The sequence below is a fragment of the Hemiscyllium ocellatum genome, chromosome 16, assembly GCF_020745735.1.
Source record: "Hemiscyllium ocellatum isolate sHemOce1 chromosome 16, sHemOce1.pat.X.cur, whole genome shotgun sequence".
Taxonomy (NCBI): Eukaryota; Metazoa; Chordata; class Chondrichthyes; order Orectolobiformes; family Hemiscylliidae; genus Hemiscyllium; species Hemiscyllium ocellatum.
Window position 1 is genome coordinate 41903188 of NC_083416.1, and position 20092 is coordinate 41923279.

Consider the following 20092-nt stretch of genomic DNA (forward strand, 5'->3'; position numbering starts at 1 on the left):
TGATAGCCTAGCTTCAGGCTGTATTACCTTGGCATACTTTGTTGTAATCTTGACTGTCAGATTGGCTGGAAATAGTGTGGGCACTGGCAAAATGGCAATGGTGTCACCCTGAGAGAGGAAAGTAGATTGATGCTTCATGCCCATTCTGAGACAACACATCCAAGGGCAGATTGCTGCTTGCTGTGATAGACCGCAATTGTGTTTGCGTGACAACAAGTTGAACTTACTTGAGAAAAGTCTTTGCTTGTATGGCAACATATTTGGCTGCATAACTTCAGCCTTGAGTTACCACTGCAGCACCCAAATGTTGCCATTAGATGCTGCAAGTTGTTGGGATTTGCATGTGTGCAAATGGAGTAGGCCATGATTTCCATGATGGAAAGGATAGGCTAGATGCTCTGCACAATGCCTTGTTTCAAGTTTAAAATCACACAACGCCAGGTTGTAGTCCAACAGGTTTATTTGGAAGCACTTCATACTGAAATTGATCACAGGCTTTCCAACAGGTCTGCCAATGCAAAAAGCATTTAAATGCATTTATTGGCCTGCGACAGTAAACAGCCTTTTCAAAGCCCCCAGTTGAAAGTCCTGCAGTAGAACTCATGCCAACTTTGACTTCTGGTGAACTAGCACATGGAACTAGCACACTAGCACAGGAGCCCAACCCTGGCTCACACTGGAGCCTCACAACAGGCAAACCCTATCAACAAGTCCAGTGTCAGTGTCTGAGCTAGAGGCAGCCAGTATGAAAGTGAGTGACAATGCTTTTCTTCATTACTGTCTTCCTGTTGTACCTGGCTGATGAGATTGCAGTTTTTTTCATTAACTGAAGATGAAGAGTACAAAGGTAGGTTGTAGAATGAGGGAAATAGGATGTGAGAGAGATAATGATCTGATACAATGATGCCATTATTATCGATGATTTCAGACCCAGTGATTGGTATTTCCTCAGTTTTGGTTGTTCCTACAATAGTGACTGGTGCATCCTGCAATGTTACAGAGAAGTGAAATATTGCCAGTTTGGTGTTACTGCCTCTCATTGTGCACTAACTTGACAAGGAAGTGTGTCATTGAGTATGGTGTAAAATGACATGGACATGGTTAAACAGTTGACAGTGTACACGCTGTGATATCTCCGTATGAAATGTACAGCACTGCTAAGTATGTAAGGATAAAGTGAAGGTATGAATGATAGGTATGAATTATGGTTGTTAGAGATTGTGTATAGGTGAGTGTTGGGTGTACGGAACATTTAGCAGTCTCTGAGGCAAATGGTGCAGCTGGCAGAATATTTTATTCCAAGATGTTGCCTTTGTTAGGCCTTTGAACCTCTTTGGAACTACATTATCCTAGATTTTACAATTGACATTGGCTGCCACAGCTCTTGAAACAGCTGTAAAGAATTTTCCTTCTGAACCTTCTATTCTTCGGTGGACAGATGACATCTTTCCCCTTTTCTCTCTCTCTCTGGCATCACTTACAGTCTCCAGTTCAGCTTGAGAAAATCTTTAAACAACTCTTTCTCATGGTTTGTCAATGTTCTATCCTTCCCAGGTCATAAGCAATTGTGAATGACTTCCAACACCTTTTGCAGCCATGAAACACTTCCCCTATAAGATCTACAGAATCACTTCAGGTAGTGCAGGCTAGTTTTAGCTCTTGTTAGTTTCATAGAACTTGCACCCTCAGAGCAGGTGTAGAGTCACTGAACAGCACATTGTTGGCTACATGCAGAATCATTTAAATTAACAGGCAACACAAAGTTTGTGCATGGCCTCTATCCGAATTATTGAGCATGGGATAATGCCGTATTGTGATACTCAATCTATTTCTAGTCCTATCCAATTTCATGCCCATCACTCTGTGGATGGCGAATTAGTGACCAGTGGTTTATTGCTTGTCCTTAAACTTCCAATGTCAGGGAACCCAAACTCTTTGTTTGATGAATATTAATTGCAATGGCAAAGCTACAAAACTAATAATACAGGAAATTCTGAATGGTTAATCAGACAGATGTGAGACTGTGACAAATTGAAGCAGAAAAGAGAGAATACCTGATTGTTCTAAAGGAAGAGATGACAGAAAAAAAAGAGAAACAGTTCAGAGAAATAGAAAGGAGGAAATATTACAGTTGTGACTAAAACAGCATAGAATGGAAGGTTAGCAGGAAGAAAGTTTAACAAGTCAATAAAATTAATAAAAGCTAATTAGAAAACATCTGTAACATAGGATTATAATTAACAAACACAGACAAAGCAATTTTGACTAATACATTAAAAGAATGCCTGTTCATCAGGCCTATCATTCTCTTATAGTGTAGAAACACAAATTGTTCAAATATATCAGGGACAGGTTTGCTTTCAATTCTAATCATTCAAAACAAATAATAGAAAATGGGTCATTGTTGTTTCAGCACAAAAAATAAAGAATTTTTTTAAAATGCAGTCACAGTTTACAGATCTTGTCATTCAACTACATGTTTTGCATATTCACAGAAGTGTTTTTCAATATAAGAAGAAAAACACAAAAACAATGGTATAAATCAGAGCTGCGCCAGTAACGTAGCTTTGGATTGCAATGAGCCTAAAGGTGCAAAACATTATAACTTCACTTCGTGAAAAGCTACCAGGTGATCCATTGGCTGCTCTCGATTTATTTTCCATTGCTGTGAAAGAGCTCATACTCCTGCTCACATTCTCACTCTCAAAGCACTAACATTAAATTTGAAAGAGAATGGAGCAGTGTATATCTTTTTGTTGTTGGACAGACAATAAATGAACTGACAAAACAATCCTGTTCTGCCAGCTCCACAACATATCAGACTCTTACCTGCAATTTAACAATGCCCCTAAATTACATGTATTCACTTTGTGCTAACAGTTAATTTTCCCAACCTTAAAAGCTTAATTATATTTGATTGATAATTTAGGATCTCACAGCTCCTTCCATGGATCTTGTCATGAAAATTTTCCATCAAGTGTCAGAAACGAAAATCAAATAACAGCATTTTTAAGGATACTGTACGTTATAGATAAATTATAATAATTTCTTTTTCAATAGGAAATTAAGTTAACCTTTATTTCAACATTAAAAATTTTCAGAAGTCAGTCTGTTTTTAAATACAACGTGCATTTTTCATTAGGTGAACTAGCAAAGTATAGAATGGGTTAAAAAAAAATCAGTATTTATTTTTACGTATCAATCATTTAAGCTAGAAACAGGCAAGAGTCATTCAGTTGTGTTATGGAACTATACCACTATACAGTATAGTGGCCCTCGTATTCCAATGGTGCAGTAGTCATTAACACAGAATGGACTGTGTTTACTTGTTAGGGCGTTATGGAATACCAAATGTAACAGACTATAACTAAAAGTTAGACAAAAAGAAACCTAATTCAACTCCTGGCTGATTATTAAGCTGAGCCATCAATTTACCACTCACCCCCACCCCCAACTACACCTTACCCAACACTTACATTCCCAGTCCTGGACAATTACATCTGCTCCCCCAACCCCAACTGACCCAACCCTGCCAACCTAATGCATTTCCACAAATGGGTTACCAAAAAAACCTTCATCCACACACCACTCACCTCAATCATTGGGCAGAACATCCTCATTCCTGTCGGCCCTGACACCCACCTCTGCTCTGCTGGCTGCAACAATCACCTTGCACACTGAACGCCAACAGACACTAACACTTTGCTACTTACCTGGAATCCTAGTTACTAGAGACACAAGTACTTAAAGAACTGCAGCCCTAACCTCACAGTTACATTACACACCAACACAGGTTTGACCTCCCCCAGGTATCCTGCACAATAGATGGTGTGCTGATTTTACATTCACTCTGCATGTCTGAAGTAACCAGGATCAGACTTCCTGACTAGAAATGCACATCTCCTTCCTAACAGAAAACAAATCTAACTGAGCACTACTCCTTGGAATATCCAGACTATTATGTCAAAATCAGTATGAGATTTAAATATTTTGCTAGCTAGTTTTCTATGACTGCAGATAACCCATCCCTAATGGGAGTGCAAAACAGAAATAAACAATTAGCAAAAAGTTATTAATCATGTCTTAAAAGCACCTTTTCAAGTGAAGGGAAACCACAATGCTTTATGTATCCACAGGTAAATGGACATGACTTTTGTTTTATTAGAAATATAATTTAATAATCCAATTCATACATCTGTTTAGGAATGGACATTATTCACTGAAATGAAGCTATGAATGTTTTAGTTATCGATGATATTTTAACCTATGACAGGTGCCCAAACAGAAAGAACACTTTCTATCAATAAACAATCAGTGTTTTACATATTTTCAGAGAAAACAGTAGCTGATTTTACAAACATAATTAACTGTACTGTTATTCATTTGATTATTTTTCAAATACTCATTCAACAAAAGACTAAAGAAAAATAGAAAACACTGATATTTCAGAACACAAAGCATGATGAGTCTTCAGAGTATTAATGTGTTACATTAATTATATTTATCAAAATAAAAATAACTTTGGATACATTTTCTTCTGCTGTTTAAATTACCACTAGCACAAAGTCAACAACACACATGCCTCATTTCAAATGAAAATTACATTGGGATTCTATGAAAACTTCATTGAAAAAAGTTTAGAAATTCTAATTTGGATCTTGAATTGTGATTACGCTGATTGCAAAGACAACGAGCTCTTTGATGAATTTTAATGGATTATCTCATTGCCTCAATTAGGAAAAATTAGGAAAAGAAAGAAAAACTGGCTCCAGTATATATCATAGCAGTGAGACCAAAGATCTAATGGCATTACCAAAATGTAACAAAGATTTAGAAATATCTTTGTTAATACATGGCAAAAAACAGCTGAGTGATATCAATGGCAGAGAAGAATATTTATTGGTTTTTGGTGTTTCATGTACTCAACAAATGAGGAAAAAGGCTCCTAAATTTTAAGTTATGCATATGATACCACCTTCAGAAAATGGTGGTAATGTTTGAATTGTAATTGGTAAATGATTGTCCCTTTAGCTACAGAAATGGACATGAATCAATAATAAAAGTTTTCTTCATTATAATTAATTTAACATACTAAGGTCCGTTATATCAATGAATGCAAAAGGATACAACTGCAGTGATACACTAATGTTAATTTCAGCCACAAAAGACTATTATTATGTAATCATGACATCATGATATGTAATATGTGACATTCCAATATAAATTACTGGTGCAATAGAGTCAGTGTAATGTGTTCAGTCAGTCAGTTATGAACATGAATGTAAAATTACATCAGGAAGCATAGAATTCAGACTATACATCTGAGTTATCATAACAGTGTAAACAGTGTTGGAAAAAAAGCTTAAGGCATCTGTCTCAACAGGGACCCAGTCTTTGTGGTATATGTAACATGAGTTATCATATAGGGTTATACTCAGACCATATTATACTGGCAATGGTATTGGCTCAAAAAAAATGTCAGCTTTAACTTCACAAAATGTAATAGGAGGCATTCTTATAACTTCTAAGTTATTAAATTACATTAAGTCCCAATGTTCTAATTTTGTAAAGGAATACAATGCATAATGAGAAGCTTTTAAACATTAAGCTAACAATTAACTCAATAAATAATGTGTTTCATCTTCTAAATTCAGAACAAAGGAAGAGAACATTATGCTTGAGATGCCCTGTCTATGATGGGATAGGTGAAAACTCAAATGACCATAATTCTACAAAATTGATAATGCAGGAGATGATTGGGTTTAACATATCAAAGACTTGGAATGGTTGTCAATGATGATAAGGAATAAAGCACTTTAGATGCAATGACAGAGGAAGTCATCTCTGATCATGGGTACAGTCTGTAGGTTTTGTGATGTGAAGGTGCCAGTGTTGGACTGGGATTGACAAAGTTAAAAATCTCACAACATCAGGTTATAGACCAACAGGTTTATTTGGAAGTACAAACTTCCATAGCACTGCTCCTTCGTTACTGCTCCTTCCTGCTGATGCAGGAGCAGCGCTCTGAAAGTTTGTACTTCCAAATAAATCTATTGGACTATAACCTGATGTTGTGTGATTTTTTTAAACTTTATCTAGGTTTTGTGAAAGGCCAATAGCCAGGCTGAAGATAATCAAACATGTGGTAAAGATTAGCATTGGTTTTTGAGGCAACAGCACAATTAAATATTTGAGGGGAAAAGGGAGATAAGAAATTGAACAGTACTTTGCAAGACCAGGAGACTGAAGGTGGATGATTGAAGGAGTAATAAAGCTGGTTCAAAAATGTGGTGCAGTACCTGAAGAAAATGAACCATTTAAGCTTCACCGTCATCAGCATATTGCCATGGAGGAAATTAGGAGATCAATAGTTTCAGAAAATAGCACTGATTTACCTCCGAAAGGGACATGAAGTCACAGAAGAGGAAAACAGGAAAAGCAAACAAGTCATCGAAATGAGTGGTTCTAATGTGGCAGCACAACAATCCACAGACTTGCTACACTTGTTATCGAAAATTAGGATGCTGTTATTCAAGCAGACATTTGCCAGTAGAGAGAAGGATGCAGAAGTTATCTTTGCTTGTCTGAATAAATTTTAAGTATTGAATGGTTCTGGCAGAGTGAGACTCAGCAGTCAATGTGGTCCAGCCAAATTTAGCAATTGATTATTAAATTTACTGTGTACCAAATGTGTTCAAGTCTGTGCCCTGTAATCCTCAATGAGTGAAGATTGGGAACCATACCAACAGGCTTGAACAGGATAGGAGAGGTTTTACTGAGGGAAGAGCATCAAAGAAGTGATTGTCCAAATCACGACAAACACAATCAAGTTAATAATTAAGCAATAAATTAATTTAAAACACATTCATACAAACCACACAAGAAATGTTAAATATAATTTATGACAGAAACTTCCAGATCTGAAATTCACAGATCAGCTAAATAATTTTCTGCCTCCCAATATTCAAATTGAAACACAAAAAATCTTGACTAGTTAAACTGAGATATAGTGAACATTATTGCAAACAGCTGTTGAAGCCAATTCTGATTATCCAGGTTTCTGCTGTTGAGATGAACATAATATTTCAAGGTAATCTCAATTTAGGAATCAATCCTTGGAAAATGTGCATCTCAATCACTATTTAAGAGAGATGAGCGAGTGAAAAAAAGTGAATTATAAACGAGTTAACTAAATATCTGTGTAAAAATTCACTAAATACTATAGTTAAGGTGAGGGTGACTGAACATTTTGAAACTTAGCAGCTAAATAGTGAGGGCTGCATAGATTTGAAAAGATTAGGCCATGCCTCATGGGTCTGATTAAATTTTTCCCAGAGGTGAGTAAAATAGATAACTTTATTCATGTGGACTTCCAAAGACTGTTAACTAAAGCTGAAGCCCATGGAATGGAAGACAAGTTGTTGACCTGATCATAAAGCTGGCTGAACAGCAGAAGACAGTTTAGAAATGATGGTGAGATACTGCAATTGATAAGAGCTATCCAAGGATCTGCAATGAGACCTCAATTATTTGATATACTTATTAATGACTTAGATAATAGGATATTATAGTGCATATCCAAATTTTCAAATGACAAAGATAAAACAGCACTAGAGGTGATGGGAATGAACAAAGAGATGTCGATAAGCTAAGTGAATAGGTAAATTTGTGACAATTCAATTTGCATGTGTGCAAACTTGAGGTCATCAGCTTTGGACCTAAACAAGTGTATTTGCAAAATACCAGCTATAAACAGTGAAGGTCCAAAGAAATGAGGGGTCCAGATGCATTTCTAATTAAACAGGTTCAGAAAACAATCAGAAAGGCTTTGGATTGTTGGCTTTTATGTTTTGTAGATTGGAATAAAGGAGTAGAAGTTATTTTTCAGCTATACAAAACCCTAATTAGACTACATCTGGAGTACTTAGTAGTTTTTGGCATCAAATTCTTGAAAGGATGCACAAGTCTTAAAACAAAAAGAGGCCAACGTAGATTTATCAGAATGATAACAGAACTCCAAGGATACTATAATGAAAATAGGTTACACAAATTATCGTATTCTCCCTGGAAATTAGAACACTGGAGGACAACCTCTTTGAGATTTGCAAGATATAAAGTAGGGTAAATAAAGAGAAGCACTTCCTGCTGGTTGAGCTGTCAAGAAATGGAAGACTTATTCTTAAAATTGGAGGGAAGATATTGCAGGAAGGAGATTAGAGAAAAGCTCCCTACGAAGCATGGCAGAAGTTCAGAACTCTTTTTCAAACCACATCTGTTCATCGATCAATTGTAAAATTTTAGAGCTTTGATTATCCAAAGGTATTAAGAATATCATGCAATGATGGGCTCACGTAGTTGAGTTGTAGATCAAATATGATCTGTTTGAATATTCAACATGCTCAAATGAGGAGAAGTCACAGACCTGGAACAGTGAACTGGACTTTACACTCTGGACCCCTTGGCATCCTACCCAGCAAGTGCGATACTTACCTGCTGCCAGGTACACTACCCTTCAGAGAGCAGATAAGAGTCAACCACAATACTGAAGGTATGAAGAGACATGTAGACTTCCATTAGACAATGATGCCAGATTTCCTTCCCTAAAGGACATCAATAAATTACAACAATTGATCATAGCTTCCCGGTTACTATTATTGATGCCAGTGTCTGGATTTTCCACTGGTCAGACATTCATCATTCTTGCAGAACTGGAAGTTGTGCTTGGGGACCCTGTAGAATTCCCATTGAAGCAAACTGTAAGGGAGTTACCTGGGAAATTGAATACTTTGCTGGGCAGATTCCCTCTGCTTGAAACCCTCTAAAAGACTCCAGTTGGCGGCACGGGGGCTAAGTGGTTAGCATTCCTGCCTCACAGTGCAGGGACCCGGGTTTGATTCCAGCCTCGGGTGATTGTCTGTGTGGAGTTTGCACATTCTCCAAGTGTCTGCGTGGGTTTTCTCTGGGTGCTACAGTTTCCTCCCACAATCCAAAGATGTGCAGGTTAGATGAATTGGCCATGCTAAATTGCCCATAGTATTCAAGGATGTGTAGGTTAGATCCATTTGTCAGGGGACAATATAGGATAATAGGGTAGGGGAATGTGTCTGGATGGGTTACTATTCGGAGGGTCGGTGTGGGCCTGTTGGGCCGAAGGGCCTGTTTCCACACTGTAGGGAACCTATTCTATTTGAATCAGAGAATTCAGAAGTTTCTGATTTAATTACATACATAGTTACTCATGAAATGTATGACTAATAAATGGTCTAACTCCTGAGTAACTATTCAAGTGACCCATAATACATCACACACATACCCAACTACAACCCCAAAGCACTTTGAACCACACATCCTGACTGACACCTCTGAGGCCTGACCCCTTTTTACCAGCCATGAACCTGATGTTTAACTCCCAAGACCTGACAATGACTTTACTCTTTAGGATACAAACACCCGGTCTCCCATTGTGCATCTGATCTGCTTCTACCGTTCTTAGTCTCCTTCCGCTTTGCCTGCTGCAGACCTGCCTCAGGAAACCAAAACCCTTTCCCTGCTCTGGCCCCAATCTGCCTCCTCCTCAAATCCCATGAAATGGTGCTCTTCTTTCCCTCGCCATGGTAATGGCACCCAAATTCTCTCACCCTCCCCGCCAGATTTGATTTCTCTCATCCAACCTAGCTCACCCTAACCACTGCATCACTTCCCTTGTCCCCTTAGCACCCTATCCAGCAAGTGGTGCCAGGTACCCTACCTATCTTATGTGTTTATGGTTTGACAGCAGCCGTCAAAGTGGCTGTTAAGATCTTTACATTTCAAAATACAACACCTGGTTGCTGTGAAAAAGACGTAGATTTCCTCCACCTGACTGCTCTGCAAGATGGAAGAACTGTCAGCATGGAAGCATAATTTCACATTTCCAAAGGAGTCCTGTATGGATTCTCCTCTCAGAAATGCGGAGCCTCTTCCTTTTGTCAAAAAAAGGGACAGAGAAATAATTCATGTAAGGTTGCAATTCCTCAGAAAATAAATAGTCCGAAGACCTGACAGCTCTGTGTGTCATTAAACCCTGGTAGCCATAGGACAGGTGATCCTTCTATAGGGATGATAAAAGAGCTTCCTACACCATATGATACTGTGTAAGGGGTGAAATGCTGACACAAAACTGCAATTATGCTTAATTGTTTAAACTTGTATACCTTGATTGTCAGGTTTCAGAGTTCATTGTAACAAGTTTTTATATATCTGAGAGGAAATGAACTCAGGAACTGTGCTGTGATGTGTGAAGCAATTTCATCCTGGCACCCTGCCCAAAATGGAACAAGGTGATACACCAGAAAATAGCAGAAAACAATAAATATTTTTACTCTGTAGTCTAGAATTGTTCAGACAACTAATAAAGTATCAACTGGTACGATGATCCACAGCAGGTCAGCATCCATACCTTGCAAAACATGTGAAACTGAAATCAAACTATAGTGCCCAAATGTAAATATTTTATGACATAAATCTCCAGGCAGATAATATTCTCGATGTTGTCCACGCATCAAAGCAAGTAGCAGAGATACCTTGATAGATTTTAGATTTCATAGGCCAAACGTAGCTTTGGTTATCTTAAATTTCAATCCATTTTGACAGTTCAAACTGCAAAAATGTGAAAACAACTACAATATCAAGCATATTATTATTCTCCAATCACTGTCCTTGCTTTTTGTACTCAAGTTATAATTATGCAATAAACTTTAATTTGGTTGTAGCAATTAAATTTATTTGAGAAGTTAAAACTCATACTCCTTTATAAGCCAAGCATAATGTTTGTTTGTTTAAAGTTAAAATATTTTCAAGGAAAATAATATATCATTATGAAATAACAACGATGGGAATGATGGGCAGAGTTTCTGTGGCATGCTGTGCAACTGTAATATATTTACCTTGTGATCGGTCAAAAGCATCATCTTTTCATGTCAATAAATTACATAATTTAACATAAGGATAATCAGGAATAACAAGATCAATATTTTGACAAGTCTGACAAATCTGCATATCCTTAACTGGATCATTTTACACACAGTTATCCATTGTGTTAGGGATTACACAATAGTCAGTCACATTACACAGTTTGAACTCTCAAAATTGAGATCAACATTTTCCACTTTTGGACAAACCTCAAACTAGGGGGCATTGTTACAAAATAAGGGTCATTCATTTAAAAATTAGATATAAAGAATTTGTTCCCTCAGAGTTGTGAACATCTGGAATTATCTACCACAGAGTGTTGCAGAGGCTAGATCAATGAAAGCATACAAAGAGGAAGTAGATAGATTTTTGAGATATCATGTTGAGGCTATGAAGAGCAATGTTCCCTCTCGGCTGCGCAGCCACTCCAAGGTTCCATACATCAATCAGCATTGCATTCTTGTTTAGGAAGTTGCTGCTATGCATAGACTTTAGAATCCATGCACCAAAAAAAATATTAGAGGGAATATTGATGAAGAATTAACATGAAAGGGGAGTAGAGACCTGCAGATCAGCCATGACTTGACAGAATGACATAGCAAATTTGAGGGGCTGAATGGCCAACTTATATTCATTGAATTCATTTGCAATAGCAACGTAAGGTGTGACACAATGAGAACATTAAACAGTGGTCATTTTAATAAACTGTTAATTAACTAGTAGAGTTTGGGTAAGTAAATGTTTTGAGAGTTATGTTCAGTTGCTAAACACTGGAATAGATTTTTGGCTGGGCTAAAGCTCGGTAAAAGGAAGTACTGCAGATATAGTCATAGGGTCATAGAGATGTACAGCATGGAAACGGACCCTTCGGTCCAACTCATCCATACTGACCAGATATCCCAACCCAATCTAGTTCCACCTGCCAGCACCCAGCCCATATCTTTCCAAACCCTTCCTATTCATATACCCATCCAGATGCCTTTTAAAATGTTGCAATCGTACTAGCCTCCACAACGTCCTCTGGCAGCTCATTCCGTACATGCACACACCACCCTCTGCGTGAAAAAGTTGCCACTTAGGTCTCTTTTTTATCTTTCCCCTCTTATCCTAAACCTATGCCCTCTAGTTCTGGACGCTCCCATCCCAGGGAAAATACTTGTCTATTTATCCTATCCATGCCCCTGATGATTTTATAAACCTCTATAAGGTCACCCCTCAGCCTCTGACAGTCCAGGAAAAACAGCCCTAGCCTATTCAACCTCTCTCTATAGCTCAAATCCTCCAATCCTGGCAACATCCTTGTAAATCCTTTCTGAACCCTTTCAAGTTTCACAACATCCTTCCGATAGAATCGCACACAATATTCCAACAGTGGCCTAACCAATGTCCTGTACAATCGCAACATTACCTCCCAATTCCTGTACTCAATACTCTGATCAATAAAGGAACGCATACCAAATGCCTTCTTCACTATCCTATCTACCTGTGACTCCACTTACAAAGAGCTATGAACCTGCACTTCAAGGTCTATTTGTTCAGCAAGACTCCCTAGGACCTTACCATTAAGTGAATAAGTCCTGCTAAGATTTGCTTTCCCAAAATTCAGTACTTCACATTTACCTAAATTAAACTCCATCAGCCACTTATCAGCCCACTGGCCCATCTGATCAAGATCCCATTGTAATCTGAGGTAACCTTCTTCACTGTCCACTACACCTCCAATTTTGGAGTCATCTACAAACTTACTAATTATACCTCTTATGCTCACATCCAAATCATTTATATACAGAGGAACCTCATTTATCTGAATACCAATTATCCAAAAATCGGATTATCCGAAGGAGATCTCCAGGTCCCGATGGAAACATTACATCAAAGACGTCTTTCTGACAGTGATCGCGTCTTTTGTTTACAGTGATTAAAACAGGCACTGTCTCCAAATGACTGACCTCCCGCCCTCTCTCTCTTCCCACACTTTCACTGGAGTTCTACAGAGGGGTGTATCCTCACCCCGCCCCCTTCCCAAGATAATCTGACCAATATTGCCCTGTACAGGGCAAAGGTGGAACCTGTCAACAAGCTGCAGAAAAGAGTTGTGTGTGTGGCTGTGTGTGTGTGTGCGTGCATGTGTGCACTATTTGGAGACTTACCCCACAAAGGCAGTTGCTGCAGCAGCAGTCTTGTTGTTGGTGTTCAGTCCAATTCCCCCAGAGAGGGGACAGGTGCATATGGGGCGGCGGTGTTGGACGGGTGTGGGGGGTGTTGTTGGATGTGGTTGGGGGCGGGGGACAGTGTTGGGGGCGGGGAGTGGTATTGCACGGGTATCGGGGGCAGGGGCAGCATTGCACAGGGCGGGAGCAATGTTGGGTGTGGGGGGTGGTGTTGGGATGGCCTTGGGGGGATGGGGGGGCGGGGGGCAGTGTTGCATGGTGTTAGGTGGTGGGGGGATAGTGTTGTGGTGGGGGGGGTGACTTTGAGGGTGAGGGGGCAGTGTTGGGGGCGGGTGACAGTGTTGGGGGCAAGGGGGCGGTGTTGCACGGGGTTAGGAATAGTGGACAGTTTTGGACAGGGTCGTGGGGTGGGGCTGGTACGCTGTGCTGCTGCAATCTTCTGAATGGGGAGCAGACTTTAAGAACTCCAAGCCCCAGATGAAAGGCATTTAATCGATTAACCAAATCATCGATTATCTGAACGAAATAGTGCCCGCGAATCACATTCGGATAATTGAGGTTCCCCTGTAAATGACGAAAAGTAGTGGACCCAGCACGGATTCTTGCGGTACTCCACTGGTCACAGGCCACAACCACCACCCTCTGTCTTCTACCTTTGAGCCCGTTCAGATGCTGGAGGTTAGAGTCAAGATTAGAGTGGTGCTGGAAAAGCACCGCAGGTCAGACAACATCCGAGGAGCAGGAAAATCGACATTTCAGGCAAAAGCCCTTCATCTATTCTTGATGAAGGGGTTTTGCCCGAAAAATCAATTTTCTTGCTCCTCGGATGCTGCCTGACCTGCTGTGCTTGTCCAGCACCACTCTAATCTTGATCTAAAGCTGGGTAAGGCATTTCACTACAGGGATGTTGTAAAATGACAAATGCTGTAGCCTACTACTTCAATTTCAGCTAATTTTTCTCATCTTTTAGAGAAAAGATGATTTATCAATCTGGGGTATCTTGCTTGCTGGGGTATAATAGTTGTACTGTCCATCTTCACTCAAATGGCTATTTTATATGTGCAATGCTAGGCAACTGGGAGACATTAAATTGTCACACAATAAGTTTTCAAAATCAAGTTGGGTACTATTCAACCAACATTTGAACCAACATTTCCCGCCTCAGGCGATTGACTGTGTGGAGTTTGCACGTTCTCCCCGTGTCTGCGTGGGTTTCCTCCGGGTGCTCCGGTTTCCTCCCACAGTCCAAAGATGTGCAGGCCAGGTGAATTGGCCATGCTAAATTGTATGTAGTGTTAGGTAAGGGGCAAATGTAAGGGTAGGGTATGGGTGGGTTTCGCTTCGGCGGGTCGGTGTGGACTTGTTGGGCCGAAGGGCCTGTTTCCACACTGTAAGTAATCTAATCTAATCTAATCTAATCTAATATGTGCATGCAAGACCTGGATAATAATAAAGAACAGATCTTTTGTCATCTCAACCATGGATCAGTAGGGTAACTGTTATTTCTTCACCACCATTTAGTTAACTAAATGTCAATCAATCAGTTTCAAACATGGACTATTCCTAGTTTTATACTGGCTGAGGCCCATGCAGCACAGTGTACTCAGTCACTGAGCTATCAGGAAAGTGTTAAGGAGCTTTCTATTTCCAACAGATTCATATTCAATCATCAGAAGTATGGAACATGAATGAATTACTTTAAAACTAAACATAATAAAAACAATGAAATTATTAAAATAAATTTTACTTTGGACTGTAAATTGTAAAATGTAAACAAGCTTCAGTAAACTTTTACAATTATCTTGGAATGAAATATTCCAGCATGTCCTTCCTGGTTTAGACTTTGAAAATGCATTTAATAGTAGCCATTGTTTGAGTACCAAGGGTGGCTATTGGGAACCATAAGGGAATCTGATGCTCACTCATGCACTTCTGCAATAACAAATGCCAAATACATCTTGGTATGGCCATAAGCATCCATGCAGCTAACATCCTCCTGAAGTGTGATAGTGAGGCACATCAGGAAGTCACTAACAATATCATTTTGATCAGTATATCAATGGTCTAGCCAATGCCCTCTCCTTACATCAATTAGCTGAATACATTCCAAACAGCAAGGAGAATGGGGCATTGTCAAAAACTGCCAACCTGTCTTTTCTCCTGCAGAATAAATCGTTGTGAGATTGTGAAATTTGGCATTCTTACATTTGATCTGCAAATGAAAAGTTTCAGTGCCATGAGTCTGTTCAGCTATGAACTTTTCTTCTTTCAACAGATCATTAGTAGACAAGACCTCCTAACCTAGCATTTACAATGAACCTACAGCCATACAGATAAGGAAATTGCATAGATTAATGTATGCTGTACCCACCTTCACAACATTCTCAGTCATGAGTATGATAAGTAGCTAGACTACACTTAGAACATAAGACCAAAAGACATAAGAACAGAATTAGGCTATTTGGTCATCATGTCTGCTTCACATTTCAATTATGGCTGAGATAATCCCCAATCCCATTCTCCTGTAACCCCTACTAATTAAGAGCATATGTGTCTCTGCCTTAAAGATTTGCCTGCACATTCACTCTAAGAATTTCTACTAACTAAAATTTACCATTTACTAATCACTGCAGGATATTGTTACAGAAAGCAGGCAGAAACTTGTATGAATATTTATTTGCTTACAAATGAGTCTGTTTATAATAGAAAATTTAATCACCCAGTCATTCACAAAAATGGGGCCATTATAATATTCAAATGTTAAACATTTGATTTCTATAGAGGAATTACAGAGGATCTTAATGCCAGCACAATTATATTTTTTTTCCAGTTTGAGAAGTTGAAATGAAATAGTCAGGAACCTATTCAATTACATTGTGTCTCAAACTACATCTTTTTAAAGCACAATATAAAACAGTGCTTGCTATTTTTCTTTCTGTACTGTTAACAATTTCATAGCTTAGAAATTGCTGGAAGCCCTTGGTGCCTCAGTAAGAACTGAGAAACTAGGACAGAGAGCTGTGGGGTGGGGGTTAGTGTGTTATGAGGTAAAAGGAATTAAAAACTTTTCACTGGCTCATTTGTGGCAGGCATTAGGCCTCAAAGATTGATGAGTTAGGCCACACCTACCATTAAAAGATACTCAAGCACTTGAGGCCTTACAGGTATGAACACTCAGTCATTGTTGCTTGGCGCTCACAAGTCTCGAACCTCATCTTGCTATCCCACAGGGGACCACGTCCCAGTATACAACCGTTAAACAAAAGTATATTCTTGCCACTAATGGCTTGAATGGAACAAAATTTACTGATTGTCTACATTTACAGCACTTTGAAAATACAATCTTGCAAGTCTTAATTTGCTTTATCTTCATGCTTGTGCAATTGTCCACATCATATACTTATGCCAGCTTAGCGATTGGACGAAGGTTGGCCAGGTGGATCTTGTTGAGAATAATATCCCTGATTGGGGCAATCAGGGTCTCTCAGGTGACAGATATATAGAGGAGTCTCGCTCGAGGGAGTGACACTGAGCTAGCTTATCAGAGCTCATGTACTAGGCAAGTGTAAATAAAGGGTGACTTGGTGAAGGGATACCGGCCTCTGTGCAGATATTTCACTTGCCAAAGCAAGAGCTATTTAGTTGGAAGGTTCACAGGAGGACCATGTCTGGCACTTGGGATCTTCCTACATGACGATGGGGCAAGCACCTGCCTGTACTCACTGCTATCCAGCATTTTTATGTGGATTACAAATTCCCTGCACAAAATATTGCTGACACCAAACCAAATCAGGCCAATGACAAAACATATTGGAATTTCAATGCACCTATTTAATTCTTAATGCCCGATAGCACTACCTCTCAAAACTGGTAAGTCAAAAAGTAACAGACTAGTCATTTACTGGCTCAATATTCATGTCTTAGATTTTTAATGCACAAGATACTGATGCCTATGAAGAACACAAGAGTAAATTTGAATTTAGCCATTTAAATTTTCAGTCAGGAAGAATAAGTGGCATTTAAAGAAAGTATCATAGTTAAGATTTAATCAAAGGAGCAATGACTGAAGTCAGGACTTTAAGGTGCCTTTTTAGCACTGAGAAACCAATTACACCAACAATTAGTAGAATGTGCTCCACTCTGAAGTACTGATTATAAATTTTAAGCAAGTCATTAAACCTGGGAGACATCAATTATTGATCCGTTACATCTTCAATCCCAGGTGACTGTGACTAAACTTATAGTCCTAGTCTACAGTTCATTTCTAAGATCTAAAGGCATCCCATGTCTGACTTAAACTTGGAATTACTATAAAATAAGTTACTATTAGTTTATTACACCACCAGCTTTCATTAATAGAACATGTCCCTTTCAAAAGAATCAACCATTATCCAACCCAGAATATCTGGATTCTTACAGATACTTATGTCCTAGTCACATGAGAGCAGCCTAACTACACCATACAGGAGTGTCCAATATCATGGAGTGACTAAACAGGATTTTATTTCTATAGTTCCTTATAAAGGGAATTCCCAATTTCTGCATGACCTTTGCAAAGGAAATGGTTGTATGTAATGTTCTTGCAGAAAGCAGGAAATAACTTTTAAATTGTCCAGAATTTGCAAGTTGCTTGCAATACTTCATGATTTGTATACTATTATTGGCAATCAATACATCAAAAACATGCATATTTACTTCCTAGGTTTAACTTTGTTTATATTATAAAAAATAACTGTGGACATTTTAATGTTAAGAAGTTTTTAAAAAAATAACTATTTCTTCTCAGTAGAAGACAATCTGTAGTAGAAATTTGAAAAATAGCTTAATAAGAACTGCTAGGGAATAACAGAAGGTTCTTGTCATCAGGGTACAACTGACATAGGCACAGTAAAGGAATATGAAGGATGGACTGCAAAGCACACCAACCGCTTTGTAAGGTCTGTTTGCCTCCAGAGAGCACTCCACTGGGCAGCATACCGGTTGGAGTCAGGCCTTTTAAAGTTAAAACACTCTCACTCTCCTCTCTGAAAAAGAAACAAAATAGTTGTGATTTTTCCTGGTATTCATCAATACTTTGCTTTTTCAAGCTTCTTTCATTTATAAATTTGAAGTGTAAAATTAAATACAGTGACAGCAGAGATTACATGCAACAAAAGTAGTGCCCATTCTCTTGGGTCCCACTCATGGAGCTGAATTGTATGATCATAAGTCAGGTGAGCCTCCCAACCATACCCTCACCACAACAAAATAAAATAAGATATGATAAAGACAGGTCAGCATACACTGCTACAAGCCTCTTAAATTAAAATGGTGAATGGGCATGATAGACTACTTTGAAATGTTTATTTACTGAGCATGTTAATGATCCAATCACAGCAATTTTGCATTGATTTTTTTCATGCGTTGATGTAGAAAAAATTGGCAATGTTTTAAAATAACTATAATGAGGTAGGGCAATAGTGAGGGGTAAAACAGCCAGCCACTGGGAACATGCCTGAATGTAACAACATTTTCTTCTAGTGAAATGACAGCACTTGAGATTAATTTTTTAAAAGCATTTTGCAGCTTGCCAGAAGAAATAAAGGAAGTGCAAGTAGGGTTCTTTGGATTTGTAGCCTTTATTGACATCCTGTTATAAAATTATAAGCCCATTTTTGCATGACACAAGAACATAACACAAGCACACAGGAACTGGAAACAACAGTAGACCATTCAGCCCCTAGAGCCTGCTCTACTATTTACTAACATCATGACTGATTTCATTGCAGTCTCAACTCTATCTATGTCTACCTACCTCTTTATGTCCACCTCCCCAAATTATAAATCTCACAACACCAGGTTATAGTCCAACAGGTTTAATTGGAAGCACACTAGCTTTCGGAGTGACGCTCCTTCATCAGGTGATTGTCACTCCGAAAGCTAGTGTGCTTCCAATTAAACCTGTTCGACTATAACCTGGTGTTGTGTGATTTTTAACTTTGTACACCTCAGTCCAACACTGGCATCTCCAAATCATGATTCCTAAATTACATTTGATTGTGATCAACAATCTAACTCAGCATTGAATATTTTCAATGTCCAATGTCTACCACCCTCTCCAAAAAAGAATTCCACAGATGAAAGACAATTTGAGAAAAGGAAAGATTCTCCTCCTTCCAGCCTTAAATAGGAGATCTCCAAAATTTTAGTTTGTGGCCCTTAGCTATAGGGATCCACACAAAGGACATGCAAATCTATAAAATGTGCACGTTATCTCAGCATCCACCCTGTCAATTCCCCTCACAATCTGATATATTTCAATAAGATCATTTTTCAATCTTCTAAGTTCCAATTGCAGAAACTTCCTTCATAAACCTCTCATTTCAGGAATCCATGTTTTACTTCTCTTTCAAGGCATACTGGGGGCTCAAAGGTTAAACATTCCACTGCCAAAGAGACTCACTGCAGTATCAATTGTTTGTCTGTCCTCTTACAATATAGACAGAACATCTCAGTAGGGGAGAGGCTGACTGTATCCCAGAAAAAGGATCCAGTGGAGCCACACATGTGAATTCCTCTGCAGGCTCCTGTTCCCATTTTCTTACATCCCCTTCATATTAGCATAAGTACTGTTTTAATCTCTTCCCATTAACGGTTGAGCAAACTGTCTCTGTTGTAATTTGATAATTTTTTAAATATGGAGATCAAAACTGCACACAACAACATCAGATGTAGAAGCATAAAGACACTAATCAGCTATAGCAACATTTTCTTACTTCTTTATTCAATTCCTCTTACAATGAATTAGCTGAGTTGGCTGGACAGCCAGTTGTGACGCAGAGTGATGCCAATAGCATGTGTTCAATTTCTGCATTGGCTGAGGTTACCGTGAAATCACTCTCCTTCTCAAACTCTCCCATCACCTGAAATGTGGTGACTCTCAAGTTTAACCCCCAATTATCATTTCTCTCTAGTGAGAGAGCAGCCTTATG

General features: G+C 38.8%; 1 protein-coding gene across 7 annotated transcripts in view; it reads right to left on the minus strand.

Annotated features, from left to right (window-relative positions):
* The window catches only part of LOC132823387 (protein phosphatase 3 catalytic subunit alpha-like), a 430022-nt gene that overhangs the window by 16111 nt on the left and 393819 nt on the right, over positions 1 to 20092 (minus strand). For 6 of the 7 annotated variants that reach the window (XM_060837153.1, XM_060837149.1, XM_060837148.1 and 3 more), the window contains one exon: positions 18048 to 18145. In XM_060837153.1, coding sequence (XP_060693136.1) covers positions 18048 to 18145 — 98 coding nt within the window. Of the gene's footprint in view, positions 1 to 18043; positions 18146 to 20092 lie in introns of all 7 variants that reach the window. The other variant, XM_060837151.1, reaches the window with a different exon arrangement.